We start from the raw sequence: 16,848 nt of genomic DNA, 5'->3' as shown, positions 1-16,848 counted from the left end.
GGAGGCAATCGTGCAGACTCATCTTGCTAGTGGAGCACCTTATATTGAGTTATATGTACAATTTACATCGCCAAATGATGTACTTGCGACTGGTGTTCAAAAGGTATACATGACCACTAGCCGACACTCGGTTAGCGGGTTACAAAACACGGAACAACCCATGTTTAGTAGCGGTATGGAATGCACATCCCCTGCAAGACACTATGTCGGTGGATGGGACATGTACATCAGTGGGTCGATGTTTGATGCTGGATTCGGGTGAATTTGAAGTTGGTAATCAGTTTTCCAACAAGGATAGTTTTATTGGTGTTTTGAAACAACATAGCATCAATAACGGCGTTAACTACCACGTGGTTAAATCCAAATCTGATAAGTTTGAGGCGAAGTGTGCCGTGCAAAACGACACATGTTCATGGAAAATCTACGCTCGTTGAGGAAAATGACAGGGTTGTGGGAGATAAAAAAGTACAAAGGTCCACATACATGTGCTGCAGGTACAGTATTGACAATTTCTAAATAATATTGTTATTATGTAATGTTGCATTATTTAATGTACTCCGTTTATAGGTGTTTCCCAAGATCATCCTAAGATGGATTCAGCTATATTAGCTAGCTTGATACTACCCACAGTGAAAGCATATCCCAAGACTTTAGTGCCGGTCTTAATTGCCAATATTCATAACCAAATGAGGTACATGCCCTCTTACATCAAGGCTTGGATAGCTAAGCAGAAGGCGTTGGAGAAGATGCATAGTGGGTGGGACGCTTCATATAATGAAATATGACAGTGGTGTCAAGTGCTAGAGAGATACGTCCTAGGTTGCATCACAAATCTTGAAACGGAACATGCGTACTACAACGATCGATTGCTACGTGGATTCCAAGTGTTCAAACGCCTGTTTTAGACCTTTAAGCAATACCGAGACACATTTCCGTATTGCAAGCCATTGGTACAAATTGACGGTAGCTTTATATTTGGTAAGTATGCTCATCGGCTATTGTTTGCAGTGGCACATGATGACAGTGGGTGAATTCTTCCAATTGCGTTTGCAATAACACCAAGTGAGTCATCTGATGACTGTGATTTCTTTCTATCTAGGTTAAGGAGGCATGTGTGCCCCCAACCTGATATTTGTGTTATTTCTGATCGGGACACCGATATACTAGCTACATTTGATCAACAGGGAAGCTTATGACAGCGCACACACTATCGATATTGCCTAAGATACGTTGCTTCCAACTACTACAAGAAATATTCATCTAAGAGTGAACGACGACAAGTGACCAACATGAGTATTTAGTCTCTATCTGTGTTATTTCATTTGCCATTTTGAATTTATTGTAAATGAAAAAGTGATATGTAATCTTTGTTATGAACTTATATTGGCAGGGTATGAAATAAATAAAGACCGTTTTCACGAGATGTTGGCAGTTTTGTGTTTAATTAACGGCGAAGGTGCGGACTACTTTTGTAACATACGTTTCAAACAGTGGGCACAAGCATACGACAACGGCCTACGATATGGTCATATGACCTTAAACCTGGCTGAATGCATAAATTCTGTTCTAAAAGAAACACGCTATCTACCAATAACATCGATTGTGCGAGAAGCATATTTTCGTTTGGCGGCACTATTTCCAAAGTGAGCAGCGAGTTATGCAGGTCAGATGCAGAGATGCCATGTATGGTGCAGTAAGGTAGTGAAAAAAATTAACAAGGCCAAGGCACGGGCGAACACCATGCACACAGTGTGTCAAGATCGAGACAACTTATGGTTTCGCGTGACAGAGTTTGACAGACCGCACCAAGGTGTTATTGGCAGGCAATATCGTGTACACTTGCGAAATAGGACTTGTGACTGTGGGATGTTTGATGCACTTCGTTATCCATGCGCTCATGTAATTGCAGCTTGTCAGAATCTCCGTCTGGATCCGATGAGCTATGTCGACAAAGTGTACAAATTAGAAAACATGTACAACGTCTGGAGACACATTTTCCCACCGGTCCTAGATGAACGTAAGTGGCCGCCCGTATCGCTTGCTCCTTTTAAGCTGTTACCGGATAGAGAATTGCGTCGCAAACCAAAAGGTCGACCTTGCTCGACTAGAATACGTAACAATATGGATATCCGAGAAACAGCCAGTCAATAGAAGTTGTGCGGATGGTGTAGGAATCTAAGCCATACAAGCCGATCATGCCCAAATCGCAATAGTTGAACGTCATTGTAAACAACTTTGTATTATTTATATTTTTTTGAAATCAAAAATTGGTACAAATATTCAAAATATTTACTTATTTTATTTTAAATCTATTTCATTAAAAGTATTAAAGTAAATTACAATCACTTTATTCAAAACTATTTTGTATTTTATTAAATGAAATAGTATGCCAAGTGTTCAACATATTGCCTTATTTAAAAGAATTTCTATTATTAAGAATATTAACTATTTTGTATTTTATTAAATGAAATAATATCAAAATATTCAAAATAAACTATTTTGTATTTTATTATATCAAATAATATCAAATTATTCAAAATAAACTATTTTGTATTTTATTACATCAAATAATATCAAAATATTCAAAATAAACTATTTTGTATTTTATTACATTAATATAAACTATTTGTACAAATATATTAAAATAAAAATCAATCTTTGTGCTCGCCGGATTCAGTGCCACATGGCAGTCGTCGACAGTTACGCGCTAGATTCCTTCTTTGTCCAGCTTCCGGAGGGGGTTATGGTTGCTCCGGCTGAGATTCTGGTTCATCTGGTAGGGGATCTGGTTGTCGGTGTTGGGATGATGACCCACCTTGATAAAATAGTGAATGTGGAGGTGTTTGCATCATTAACGGCGAAGGTGTTTGAAACCCATACGGTGATGGAGTTTGGTAAAAAGAAGAGCTCCCCGACGGCCCCTCTTGTGATCCCTCCTGCGACGATGGCCTATACATCGACGGTCTACTCGGTGTAATAAAAAATGGAGATGAACCGGGCTATTGACTCCAACTTGCCATGAGACTAGAAAAATGAAACATATAAGGGTTAGGATACATAAAAGGGCTAGGATACTGCATCATCTGAAAAGGTTGTGCCGTAGGTATCGTTGGTTGAACTGCTGGGTCGGGTGACTGTGTCGGTGCTGTTGCTGGGCCTAATGAAGTTATGGGCACTGATGATGGCCGGGTGAATTTTTGGGCCTCGTTGATGGGCCTGCGTCGTCGTCCATTCTTCTTGGATTTAAATGGCCACGCCGTTCCCTTTGGACACGCAATTGCCGCTGCCTCTCCTCTGGCGAGAGAAAATAAGGCTTTCCATGGATCCTAAACCATGGCATGTATTTCGACACGCACGCTAACTCTGGAATAATGATCGGTTCCCGAGTAGGTATATAGTCATACCGATCTTCCCACATTTGGATGTAGTGTGACCAGAATCTCGGCCAATCCGTATGCAATTACCGTATGTCGATTTTGTGATGATCATCCAACACCTCAGGTGCCACAGGAATCGGTTGTCGGAATCCAAATTGTCCTAATACTCTGTCCGACTGGTGTATCTCCACAGTCGCAAAGTTGACCAATAAGACTTTCACATGCCAACCGTTTCAATTTTGGAAGTACTCATCCGGAATTACTGCCTGAATTGTTGGATCCTCGTATGGTGTCCATTCAAACTATATGACCATGATGGAAATATTAGTTATGTATTAAATACTAAATACCAATCGACTATCTCATTATGGAAATATCTATTTTATTTAATACTTGTGCTTCCGACCTTTGGTCCAATAGAAGCCTTATATCTTCAAAAGAGGTAGGTAATCGAACATAACTTGTCGGATGGTTCCACCTAATTAAATAAATTTTTAGCATTCGATTATATTTTAAATCTACGTAATAATTGTAAAATCTAATATAAAATTTACCTCGTTATAAGTGAGAATGTATACGGCTAGTCCACTTGAGGACGTAAAAATAGAAAGTGAAATCGTGCCCATGACTGCAGTAGTGACAAGCAACCTCCGATTTTCGCTTTATTCGGTCGCGTCGCCCGGCACATCTCCCGGTATAATGTTGCCAACACGGCAGACCCCCAGCTAAATTCACCAGCTGCTCGAAAATCAACGAGTTTCAACAGCCATCTTAGATGTATGAGATTCCGTGACAAGTCTGGCATCAGATAACCTCCAATTATCTGAAGAATGTATGCCCAAGCATATCAGATTCTTTCTATTTCGGTTGAATAATCTTCCGGATCCGAGAATGTGTCTCGTAACCAGCCCATCTCGATTCGACCTCCGTTAATATTTTCCAGAATAGCGCCCAACAGCTCGTAGCATACCGCTCCCCAATCACTAGATTGAACAGACCTGGTGACTGCGTACCCGTCCACTGGCAATCCCAATTGCAAATTGACATCTTCCAAAGTGATAGTGCACTTTCCACATGGAAGATGGAATGTGTGCGTCTCGGGTCTCCACCTCTCGATCAACGCACTGATTAGTTTTGGGGCCCACTTACATCCCCGGCCTATTGTCACCACGTGCCAAAAACCTGCCTCCCACAGGTAATTCTCTACCAACGGTGATGGAGGATCATGCATATTGCGGATATAACATTGCAATATCCGATCTACAGACTTTTATAACAAATAATAAAATAATAATTATTTAAAATTTCATAAATAAAAGAAATCTTAAATAATATTTAAAAATTAAATTTAACACTTATCATTTTCATTTGTTCCACGGATATATGTTTGTCATCAAGACGAATCAATTCCCTAACCATTGCTAAATTGGTACAAATTTTTATGATTTAAAAAAAATTTTAAAACTATTTTAAAAATAATTAAAAATTTGAAGCTCTTTTAAATAGAAAATTGAGAGGAATTTGAGAGGAATTTGAGAGAATATTAGAGAGAAATTGAGAGAAATGATTTAGTTGTGAAAAAAAATGAAGGTGGGGGAGTTTTATAGTTTTTTTTTCCGTTGGGGGGTCACCAACGGTCAAAAAAGTAGCCGTTGCTACTATTTATGCACGGGCAAAACGTGTCCCCAAGGGAGCGCATACGTGGCAACAAAACGCGCATTTGAGGGAGCGATTTCCCTCCAAGTAAGCAAAGCGCGCCCTCTGGGACGCGATTTTCTGCCACGTCCCCTGACATCGCGCTGACGTGGACAAATAATAAAATACTGAGCCTATTTCGACAAATAAAAAAAAACTTTTTATGGTATTTTGTCCAAAATAAACAAAGACGAAAATTCTCCCTTTTTTCCCAACCGTTTTAATTTGAAAGCAGCAGGCATTAATTCCCAGCCGCACTCGCAGGTCTACCCATCTAATATCAGTCTCCATCCACCACATGCATAATCCCCCAGCCATGTTGATCAATGATTTTTTATATTTAAACTTGTCACAATCCTAGAGCGAGTACGTACTTACGTACGCGAGAGGTGGTGTGGCCATTAATATTTTCTCTTTCCCGCGGGCCTTCCCTGCACAACTCTAACGTATCCAAAAACGAATTCAGTAGAGGAAATAAACAACCAAGTAAACTACAATTAAGTTGAGCCGAAAACAGATTCAGTACAAAAAGATTAAGAAAATGCAGGAAAATAGAGAGAGAAAATAAAAACGAAGCCGCCATAAATGCAAAGCTCAACTACCCATCTATAAAGACCATACAAGCTCTTTTTCTTTCACTTACATAAAAGCTCCGCCACATTTCCAAATCTGACATTCAACTCCCGTTTTTCTTTTCTTTTCTATTTCTTTGGTGTTTTAGATCTTTGATCGGAGGCAATGTGGAACTCGGCGGAGAACGTGTTCTCCAGGTCGGCTTCGTTCAGGGAGGAGGAGGATGATGAGGAGGCGTTAAGATGGGCGGCGCTGGAGAGGCTGCCGACGTACTCGAGAGTTCGAAGGGGAATATTCAAGGACATAGTTGGTGACTCCAAAGAAGTGGATGTTAGCGAGCTGGAGTCTACCGACCAAAGGCTTTTGCTCGAACGCCTCGTTAACTCTGTTGATGACGATCCTGAACGCTTCTTTGATCGTATGAGGAAACGATTCGACGCGTAATGCTCGTCTGCTTATTCTTATATTAATTGTTATATGCTATTTAAGTTTTTTTTAAGCTTAAAATGAAAGAACAAAGAGAATTTATGCTTTGTTTTGATATAGTAGAATATTGACAAGAATAGACAATGAAGATTTCTGGAATTTTGCGCTTTCTAAAAAAAAACTCTGACGTCAGTTACCGTATAGTTTAATTGGGCTACGTTAAGTTAATCTATGAAAATATCTTTTAACAGACAAATGATTGACGTATAATGACAACTGTTTGCGGTATTAGATTCAAGAGGTTGTTTTCTTTATTCAATTTATTCAAATTTGACATCAGTCATCATGTTTTATTGAACTCTCTGACAATTGTTACTATATATTTTTACATTCTGCTATTCTACCGTGGGATCATTTGCATTAGTAAAGTGAGCTTTTATCATGTTTGTATCGGAAAAAGAAACCTTTTTTTTTAGAAATGTATAATGATTTATTGAATGCGAACAGGTTTTTGGTTCTTATAAAATAAAAATTAAATGATTTAAACTTTCTTTTAATTAGAAGCTAGAATTCGCATTTCTCGTGGGAATAATTTCAACATTTTATTTTGACGTCTTTGATTGAGTTTGCTTTTATTAATTTTTACCCCTAGAGTGGTCATCATTGTTGATTAATATTTCTCTGGTTTGTGGTTTTACAGAGTGGATTTGGAATTCCCGAAAATTGAGGTTCGGTTTCAGAATCTAACTGTTGAATCTTTTGTCCATGTTGGGAGCAGAGCATTGCCAACCATTCCCAATTTTATTTTTAACATGGTTGAGGTAAAATCTGAAAGAATTAACCCCTTTCTATAAGCATATATAATGCTATCTTCTTAATGGCCATGCTAATATTAATTTCATAACATTAAAATGTTGTTTTCAGGCATTTTTGAGACGGTTGCGTATATATCAAGGAAGGAGAAGCAAGTTGACTATATTAGATGGATGTAGTGGGATTATAAGGCCTTCACGGTGAGTCCAAATAAGTTTCCATTTACTAATTTACGGAATGGTTATAATTATGATTAACCGCTACATAATTTATTACTACTATAATTTGTAGATTAACGTTATTATTGGGCCCTCCAAGCTCTGGAAAGACGACGTTTTTGTTGGCCTTGGCTGGACGCCTTGGATCTCATTTGCAGGTATTTTGATACTTGGGAGATTCTATGGTAACTGTGGTAACAACCAATTATTTTGGCCAATATCGGAATCATAGACCTGAAAGGTTGTGAAAATGAAAGCAAAAAGCTAAAGTCTATTTGCATTTTCTACCGTTTACATAGTTAAGAATTGATAGGATAGTAGTTTGGTAGCGTGTGAAACGCCCATGGAGATCGGTTTTAATGATTCTATGTCATTAAATGGGCTCAGAATATGCCAGTGTAACTAAAAGTCCATTCAACTAGACATAATTGGTAATCTAATTAAAGCATATTTACTCACCATGAACAACTAAGAAACTTAGTTATCTACTAATATTTCATTCCTTTCTTGTTAGTTATTATATTTTATTACTTTGTAGATGTCGGGGAAAATTACGTATAATGGACATGGACTAAAGGAATTTGTTCCTCCGAGGACATCTGCTTATGTCAGTCAACAGGACTGGCATGTAGCTGAAATGACTGTGAGGGAAACACTTGAATTTGCAGGAAGGTGTCAAGGTGTTGGAGTTAAGTATGGTAAGCATTGAGAAATAATCTTTATGTCCATAATTCGTAATTCCTCGCTGCTTACTTATGCATACCTGCAAAAGATATGCTTTTGGAGCTTGCAAGAAGGGAAAAGAATGCTGGGATAAAACCCGATGAAGATCTCGATATCTTTATGAAGGTAAGTGTCATGGGTTGCCAACCTTACTTGGGTTGTAATCATTTTATTAATTGACAACAATTCTAAGAGCTATTGATGACGTAACTTCTTGTTCCTAGTCACTAGCTTTGGGGGGGAAAGAGACGAGCCTCGTGGTAGAATACATCATGAAGGTATTCTCTAGATGCTGATCACTCTCTGATTCATTTCCCATTCTGTGTTTTTAATACCTCAAGTGATTCATTTCTCTTGCAATTAGCAATTTAGCAATCTTGATGTAGTCTGAAGCATTAAAATTCATCTGACAGATTTTAGGGTTGGACATATGTTCTGACACGTTGGTGGGAGATGAAATGCTTAAAGGTATTTCAGGGGGGCAGAAAAAGCGGCTTACAACAGGTTTAAGCTTTGTACTATTCTTCTTCCTTAGCAAGCAGCTATCTGCTTTTCATTCATGCTGATTCGTCATAACTCTTATTTCAGGTGAATTATTAGTTGGCCCAGCTAGAGTGTTGTTCATGGATGAAATATCAAATGGGCTTGATAGTTCTACTACTTACCAAATTGTTAAATATATGAGACACTCTACTCGTGCACTGGATGGGACCACTGTAATTTCTCTGCTTCAGCCAGCTCCGGAAACTTACGAGTTGTTTGATGATGTTATACTTTTATGTGAGGGCCAGATTTTATACCAAGGTCCTCGTGATGCAGCCCTTGATTTCTTTGCTTTTATGGGATTTAGATGTCCAGAAAGAAAGAATGTGGCAGACTTCTTGCAAGAGGTATGAGGCTAGAGCTTGCATTGTGAACGTATAATAGATGGTATTGTATTTGCTCAAGTTTTCTGCACACAGGTTTTGTCGAAAAAGGATCAAGAGCAGTATTGGTCTCTTCCTTTCCACCCTTATCGTTACATCCCTCCAGGAAAATTTGCCGAGGCTTTCCGATCCTATCAAATTGGGAAGAATTTGCATGAGGAACTAAGCATTCCATTTGATAGTCGCTATAACCATCCTTTAGCACTTTCAACTTCTCGCTATGGCGTGAAGAAGAGTGAACTTCTTAAGACCAGCTTTGACTGGCAAATGCTACTGATGAAACGGAATTCATTTATCTATATTTTCAAATTTATTCAGGTAAGTGCTGAAACTTTATCGGGGAACATACTAGTAATTTCTAGTGGAAGTTTAGTGTTGAGTGTAGGGGTGTTGATCTATTAGATTAGTTTGTGTTCTCTTTTATCTTCCTGTCATATAGCTAAAATTCCTCTGAGATTTAATCTGATATATTAACTGTCTTTTCTTCCCCAGCTTTTTATTGTTGCCTTAATTACTATGAGCGTTTTTATGCGGACGGCACTGCACCATAATACAATTGATGATGGAGGATTGTATCTAGGGGCACTATACTTTTCCATGGTTATTATTCTTTTTAATGGATTTACGGAGGTTTCAATGTTGGTGGCCAAACTTCCTGTTCTTTACAAGCATAGGGATTTGCATTTCTATCCAAGCTGGGCTTATACGCTACCTTCTTGGCTGCTAAGTATTCCAACTTCTCTCTATGAGTCTGGTTTTTGGGTGGCAATTTCATACTATGTTATTGGTTATGATCCTGATATCACCAGGTAAATTTGCTTTCATATGAATTTTGGCATGTATTCTGGCATTTTAGAGAGAATCGTCATTTTAATTCTAAACAATGCAGATTTCTTCGGCAGTTCTTGTTGTATTTCTGTCTGCACCAGATGTCCATAGCTCTTTTCCGTGTAATAGGATCCTTGGGAAGAAATATGATAGTTGCCAACACTTTTGGGTCTTTTGCTATGTTGGTGGTGATGGCTCTAGGAGGCTATATTATTTCAAGAGGTAATTAGACAGGCATGTTTTCCAAGTACATGTATATACATATATATATTTAATTGCTGATGCTATATGATTATTTACTCTTCTTCAATCTGACAGATCGTATACCTAGCTGGTGGATCTGGGGTTATTGGGTTTCTCCTTTGATGTATGCTCAAAATGCAGCTTCTGTCAATGAATTCCTTGGAAATTCCTGGCATAAGGTAACATCAAAAATAATTATTATTGCATTTTCTAATTTAATAATTTAAGTGGCTGAGGAATCTTCTGTTCATCTATCATTAAATGTGGTAAAAGTAACGATGTCAGGAGAAGAATAAAATCAGCAGCAATAACTGTTTAACAGTTCTTGATAGTCTATAGTTTGCATTAGCATGCTGAGTCTGAACTTCTATTATTGATTAATGAATGAGTTAGGGGCGTGCTTTCCATTTGTTCTTCAACATTATGGTGTTATGGTGATGTCATGACCATGCATGCCTGAGCTCGTCAAAATGGTCTCCGAGCAGTCCATCTATTTATTTAGCTAATTTAAGCTATCTTGAAATTTCTGTTTCACTCTTAATCTCACCCTTATTGCTCTCTAATTGTGAGATGATTCAAGTTGGAATTTGGGTTGAATTTGTATAAAAGTAGACCAACTTCGGATATGAGCAACAAAAAGTTGTTTCTTAATTGAGTTACAGTTGCAGCATTCTTGGTTTTAGGGAAAAATTTGAAACCCACTGTACTAAATTTCCTTGCTTGTAGAGAGCTGGAAACTACACTAACTTCTCATTGGGTGAGGCATTATTGAGAGCACGAAGTTATTTTCCAGAGAGCTACTGGTATTGGATAGGTGTTGGTGCCTTGCTGGGATACACAGTTTTGTTGAATCTCCTGTTCACATTCTTTCTTGCTAACCTTAACTGTAAGCTATCTTGTTCTATTCAAAGTTTATCAATCCTGAACTTCCTTTCTTAGCAAAACATTTTAAATATCTGGTCTAAACATAATTAATTTCATACCTTTTTGTTATTTAGCTCTGGGGAAGCAACAGGCTGTTTTCTCCAAGGAAGAACTGCAAGAGAGAGACAGGAGAAGGAAGGGTGAAAATGTTGTTACCGAGCTGAGACATTATTTGCAGAACTCAGGCTCATTTAATGGTAAATAATACACATTTTAGATCTTTTTTTATTGTGTGCGCGTGCGTGCGCGCCTTTGTCTGTGTATGTCAGTATGTAGTCAAATAATTATGCTTTCTGTTCTACTGCTGGGCAGGAAAATATTTCAAGCAGAGAGGCATGGTTCTCCCATTTCAACCACTTTCGATGTCTTTCAGCAATATAAATTACTTTGTAGATATCCCTGTGGTATAGTATATTGACCTTCTTTCCTTTTCTTTTTGTTCTTTTGGAAATATGTTGATCAATTACCTTCTTTTCTATGTATCTTTTCAGGAATTGAAGCAACAAGGGATAACGGAAGATAGATTGCAGTTGTTGGTCAATGTTACTGGAGCATTTAGACCGGGTGTGCTTACGGCTTTGGTCGGTGTCAGTGGTGCTGGTAAAACTACACTCATGGATGTTTTAGCTGGTCGAAAAACCGGAGGGCTCATAGAAGGGAGCATACATATATCAGGTTATCCCAAAAGGCAAGAAACTTTTGCAAGAATTTCAGGTTACTGTGAGCAGAATGATATCCATTCTCCCTGTTTGACTGTTCTGGAATCTCTTTTATTCTCTGCTTGGCTTCGGTTACCATCAGATGTTGGCTTGGAGACACAGAGGGTAATCATAAAAGACCTTTCATTTGCTTTTTTTTTTTTTACTTATATTTGGCAGCTTAGTGCATCATATCGACTTATTTAGGGTGGACTTTCAGGCGTTTGTCGAGGAGGTGATGGAACTTGTGGAGCTTACTCCATTAAGTGGGGCATTGATTGGTCTGCCAGGAGTTGATGGCTTGTCCACTGAACAACGGAAAAGGCTAACTATTGCTGTTGAACTGGTTGCCAACCCTTCTATAGTCTTCATGGATGAGCCTACGTCAGGATTGGATGCTAGATCTGCTGCCATTGTAATGAGAACTGTCAGAAACATTGTCAATACTGGACGAACAATTGTGTGCACCATCCATCAGCCCAGCATAGACATTTTTGAATCCTTTGATGAGGTCTCTTTCTCTTGGTGGATAGATGATCTGTTTTTATGTACACGCACATGTATACACAAATATAGAAATGATCATGAATAGGAAATATCATTGTGTCACATAGGCGAGTCCAGGGACAAGTTATTTTGTACTTCACCATTACATAACCATTTTAATTCACTTCTCATTCAGCTTCTGGTTTAATCTATTATTGCAGCTTTTATTCATGAAGCGTGGAGGAGAGCTCATATATGCTGGTCCACTTGGCCCCAAGTCTTGCGAACTCATTAAGTATTTTGAGGTTGGGTTGTGCTTGTTTATACCTAAAATTTTAACTCATTGTTTATCAAACGATGAATTTGGCCGCCACCTTCCCCCCCCCCACCCCCCCAGGTCCTCATTCTTGCTTACTCTACATTTTTGTTTTCCAGGCAGTTGAAGGAGTGCCAAAGATCAGACCTGGCTATAATCCTGCTGCTTGGATGCTTGAGGTTACTTCAACAGCTGAAGAAAATCGTCTAGATGTGGACTTTGCAGAAATTTATCGTAGATCAAATCTATTTCAGTAAGGGATACTTATTTTGGAGTTTAAGCTGTTTTGCTTTGGCTTATTCCATTATTGTTTATTTAGTTCTAATATTTTCAGAAACTTCTTTATCTAATTTCATCGTACTGCTTTATTTCAGGCGCAACAGGGAGTTAGTTGAAAACTTAAGCAAGCCAAGTGGCAACTCGAAAGAACTGAACTTTCCATCCAAGTATTCCCAATCATTTTTTGAACAGTTTTTAGCATGTCTTTGGAAGCAAAATCTATCTTATTGGCGAAACCCCCAATATACAGCAGTTAAATTCTTCTACACTGTTGTCATCTCGCTGATGCTTGGAACTATATGCTGGAAATTCGGTTCAAAAAGGTTTTTCTACTTGGCATCTTTCTTAATGTTATTTACGGCACAGTATGTTAAGTTGTTCTGTGTTTATCTTTATTTGTTACCATAACATGAATAGAATGATGCGAACTGTGGGAATATCCAATTTTCCTTCAAAAATGGCGAATGAATCACTTCTGTTCTGGGATTCTCTTTTGTGTGCTAATGTCATCTTCCATTTTAGTCAGCTCATCTTTGCTTATAGAGTCTATTGTCTCAATTTGGTTCACTTACAGGGAGAGCCAGCAAGATCTATTCAATGCCATGGGGTCCATGTATGCTGCAGTCCTCTTCATTGGAATCACAAATGCAACCGCCGTTCAACCTGTTGTTTCTATTGAGAGATTTGTTTCATACCGAGAAAGAGCCGCCGGAATGTATTCAGGCCTAGCCTTTGCATTTGCTCAGGTTGACCTTCGATTTTCAGCCGTTGCACATGAGCAAAACTGTGTCCCCTTTTAATTTTTCTAGAAATTAGCTTTGAGTCCTTCCATATTTTTTCTTTCCAGGTTGCCATTGAGCTCCCATACGTGTTCGCACAATCAGTAATATACTGTTCGATTTTCTACTCCATGGCATCATTTGAGTGGACTGCTTTGAAATTTATATGGTACACATACTTCATGTACTCAACATTGCTATATTTCACCTTTTACGGAATGATGACGACCGCGGTCACACCAAATCATAACGTGGCCGCTATCATCGCTGCTCCATTTTATATGCTTTGGAACCTTTTCTGCGGCTTTATGATTCCCCACAAGGTAATGAATAAATCAGCTGTGTTTTCTCGGTTTCTTCACTGCCATGCATGGTTTTACTTATGAGCAAATAACGATGTCGTGTAATTTTCCAGAGAATTCCTATATGGTGGAGATGGTATTACTGGGCAAACCCCATAGCCTGGAGTTTGTATGGCCTCGTGATTTCGCAGTATGGCGATGACGACAAGCTCGTCGCGCTTTCGAATGGAGCAGACTCGATGCCTACGCGAGTGTTGCTCAAGGAAGTGTTTGGGTATAGGCATGATTTCTTGTGCGTAACTGCTGTTATGGTAGGGTTTTTTGTCATCTTTTTCGCAGTAATCTTTGGTTTTGCTATAAAAGCCTTCAATTTCCAGAGGAGATGATGACAAGGGAGAGTATGCATACGCTGTTGTCTCTCACAAACACGATTCTGTATAGGAATGTTATGTTTTGGGTCTATAGTGAAATTGTTTATTTTGTTTTAACATTTTTTTTTCCTTTTAATATAAAAAGTCGCAATCTAGAATAAGGAAAAGTAAATTACTCATGTAATTAGGATTATATGAACCGATCGGATTAAATTGAGTTTTTTTCTTTTTCTTTTTTTTTAATTTTTGTTAATATGTTGAACAATAATAGCTACTATGTTTTTCAGCATAGTTATATTCATATAGTCATACGATTTCGTTAAATTCCAAATTTGCATCTTAGCTTTTCTTACTCTCTTATCTGAATTTAAAGTTTAGAAAAATGCAGGGACTTATGGGATACTTTAACGTACATTTTAATTTATTTAAGATTTTTACTATTTAGTCCCTTCTCCCTTTTACTGTTTTTTCCATCAATTCATATTTCTACAACTAAATTAATAATAATCTTTAAATTCAAAAGAATCGCAAATTCCTTTCTTTTCTTTTTTTCAAAATATTTTTTTCTTTTAAAATCTAATATGTAATTTTTTTTACACTTTCCAAAGTTACGTACATTTATATTTTTTTGGGTAAGAAAGACATAATTATACATGAATTTTAATTTAATGTACATTATTATATATGAACTTTGATTTTGTATGATTTTTATAAAATTTTAATTTTATTCAATTTCCACAAATTGCTAACAGCATCATTTTACGTTGATATATTACATATACAAACAATTATATAAATCCAATATGAAAAAAAAAATGCATGTATTCATTTCTTTAAATGTGCACAATTGAATCAAAAATCAAAATTTCATGTATAGATATGAACCACAATTTAAGTTTCATGTGTATAATTACACCAAATCAAAGTTCATGTATCAAATTGCACATTGAATCAAAGTTAATGTATAAATTTGATATTTACCTAGCAATTAAAAACTAGAAAAACTCTATGTGGCAGCTTTAACCGCATCGCTTGTTAGCATCCATCCCTCTGATAGCTTCGAGTGGATCCTTGAAATGTCTAATTCCGGGCCTCTCAAGCACCATCAAAGCATCCTCACAATCCCTCCAATGCCGATTCTACAGCAACTTAATGAGCATCATATGATCACATCCTCCTATATCTCAAATCCCATGTTGTGTTTAAGCCATCAGCTTGCAGAATTGAACAATAACCAATGCTTCTACTAAAGCCTAAAATCCATCTTCCCTCATCATCATGAAGTACACCGTCTGTAGCTACTCTGCCATGCATGTCTTTAACTGAACCATAAGAATTTTTAATATGATCCAACCCTGTATCAGTTTCTTCCATCTGCATTGCCGAAACATTGTTGACAATATTCCTTGCCCAAGCTAAGCTTTCAGTCACAATGTTCCTAATGCCAACGTGACCATTATTGAAGACAAACTTGTTCCTCATCTTCCACTTGCTTCCTTCTGTTAGAGTATTATAAGGAAGTTAGTCAATTGTCAAGTCAGTAGTTAGTAAGCAGTTAGTTAGTTAAGGAAGTTGCAGTTATCGCTGCTGTATAAATACATGTACTGAGAACCCTTCTAAAAGACAATACTAATAATATTCATCAGTTAATACTTGTTAAGTATAATTCAACATGGTATCAGAGGTTAGATTTTTCCTGGGTTAAGGTTGTAGTGCGTCTGTTGTTCGCATGGATCCTTCGTTGAGTCTTTCTGCTGCTCACTCTGCTGTTCCCACGATGGCCTCTCAACCATCTGCTGGTGCTGTTGATAGTAAGTTTTTCTCAACCAAGAAGGTTAGTGTGCTTCTTGATGATTCTAACTATCTTTTGTGGCGTCAGCAAATTATTTTGGCAGTAAAAGCTTATAAACTGCAAAGGTTTCTTGATTTACATACTGTTCCGCCTCCCTCGACGGTTCTTGATGATAATGGGGTGTCTCAAGAAAATGTTGATTTTGAAAGGTTTGAACAGCAAGATAGTGCGCTTGCTTCTTGGCTCTTGTCTTCAGTTAGTACAACAGTTTTACCTCATCTCACGGCTAATGTTCTATCGCCATGCTTTGCATTCACAGCGCAAAGATGATCTCTCTATGCGAGAGTTTTTAATGAAGATTAAGTGTTTTTGTGATAACTTGGCTAGTTGTGGGGAAATCATTAGCGAACATGAACATATCACAACAATCTTAAATGGGCTACCAGCTGAGTATGAGCCAATTGTTTCTATCATTGTAGCCAGCCCAATGCTGTACAGTCTTCAGAGTGTTATGACTATGCTGATTGATGCTGAGTCTCGACAGCAAGTGTTAATGGCTGAGGTCCCTAGCTCTGCGAACCTTGTGTCTCAGCAGTCTACTGGTTCTGCTACAGATAGTTCAACACAGACTTATCGACCATCTAACTCTCGTGGTCGCGGATGTGGTTGTTCTTCCAGCACGCGGTTTCAATGCCAATTGTGTGGTAAAATCGGGCATCTTGTAGACCGTTGCTACTACCGGTTTGATTCGTCCTACAAGAGCACCAACTACAGGCCTCCTCCACAAGCTAATGTTTGTATGATTGCTCCTTCTATGGTTCCATCCTCTAACTGGTCATATCAGGTACCTTCTCCCTCTAGCTGGCCAAACTCCTTTGTTAGTAACTCAGTGCAACAGGGTCCGTCTGTGGCTATACCTGCTCCACCACCACATGCAATGGTTGCTACTCCAGATATGGTTGGAGATTCTGCCTAGTACCCTAATTCTGGGGCAACACATCATCTCACTCACTCGGTGGAGTCCCTTGGTGATACCACCTCTCGTCATGGACCAGGTAGGGCGTATGTGGGCAATGGTA

The 16,848-nt window shown here is 38.2% G+C and overlaps 1 protein-coding gene across 1 annotated transcript; it reads left to right on the top strand.

Annotated features, from left to right (window-relative positions):
• The first annotated feature begins 5,510 nt into the window (after positions 1 to 5,510).
• On the top strand, positions 5,511 to 14,308 carry LOC107901204 (ABC transporter G family member 32). Its single transcript, XM_016827105.2, has 24 exons — positions 5,511 to 6,085; positions 6,772 to 6,892; positions 6,996 to 7,084; positions 7,176 to 7,260; positions 7,641 to 7,800; positions 7,875 to 7,951; positions 8,050 to 8,103; positions 8,239 to 8,329; positions 8,414 to 8,715; positions 8,788 to 9,069; positions 9,244 to 9,560; positions 9,641 to 9,801; positions 9,898 to 10,001; positions 10,549 to 10,708; positions 10,821 to 10,943; positions 11,059 to 11,150; positions 11,238 to 11,570; positions 11,665 to 11,955; positions 12,152 to 12,235; positions 12,366 to 12,499; positions 12,621 to 12,848; positions 13,100 to 13,271; positions 13,373 to 13,627; positions 13,720 to 14,308. Exons 1-24 carry the CDS (start codon positions 5,811 to 5,813, stop codon positions 13,990 to 13,992), a joined length of 4,263 nt encoding a protein of 1,420 aa, XP_016682594.2. The 5' UTR covers positions 5,511 to 5,810; the 3' UTR covers positions 13,993 to 14,308.
• The last annotated feature ends 2,540 nt before the right edge of the window (positions 14,309 to 16,848 follow it).

Source organism: Gossypium hirsutum, chromosome D06, assembly GCF_007990345.1.
Source record: "Gossypium hirsutum isolate 1008001.06 chromosome D06, Gossypium_hirsutum_v2.1, whole genome shotgun sequence".
Classification (NCBI taxonomy): Eukaryota; Viridiplantae; Streptophyta; class Magnoliopsida; order Malvales; family Malvaceae; genus Gossypium; species Gossypium hirsutum.
Note: the sequence above shows the minus strand (reverse complement) of the source record. Positions and strands in the feature narration are given on the sequence as shown.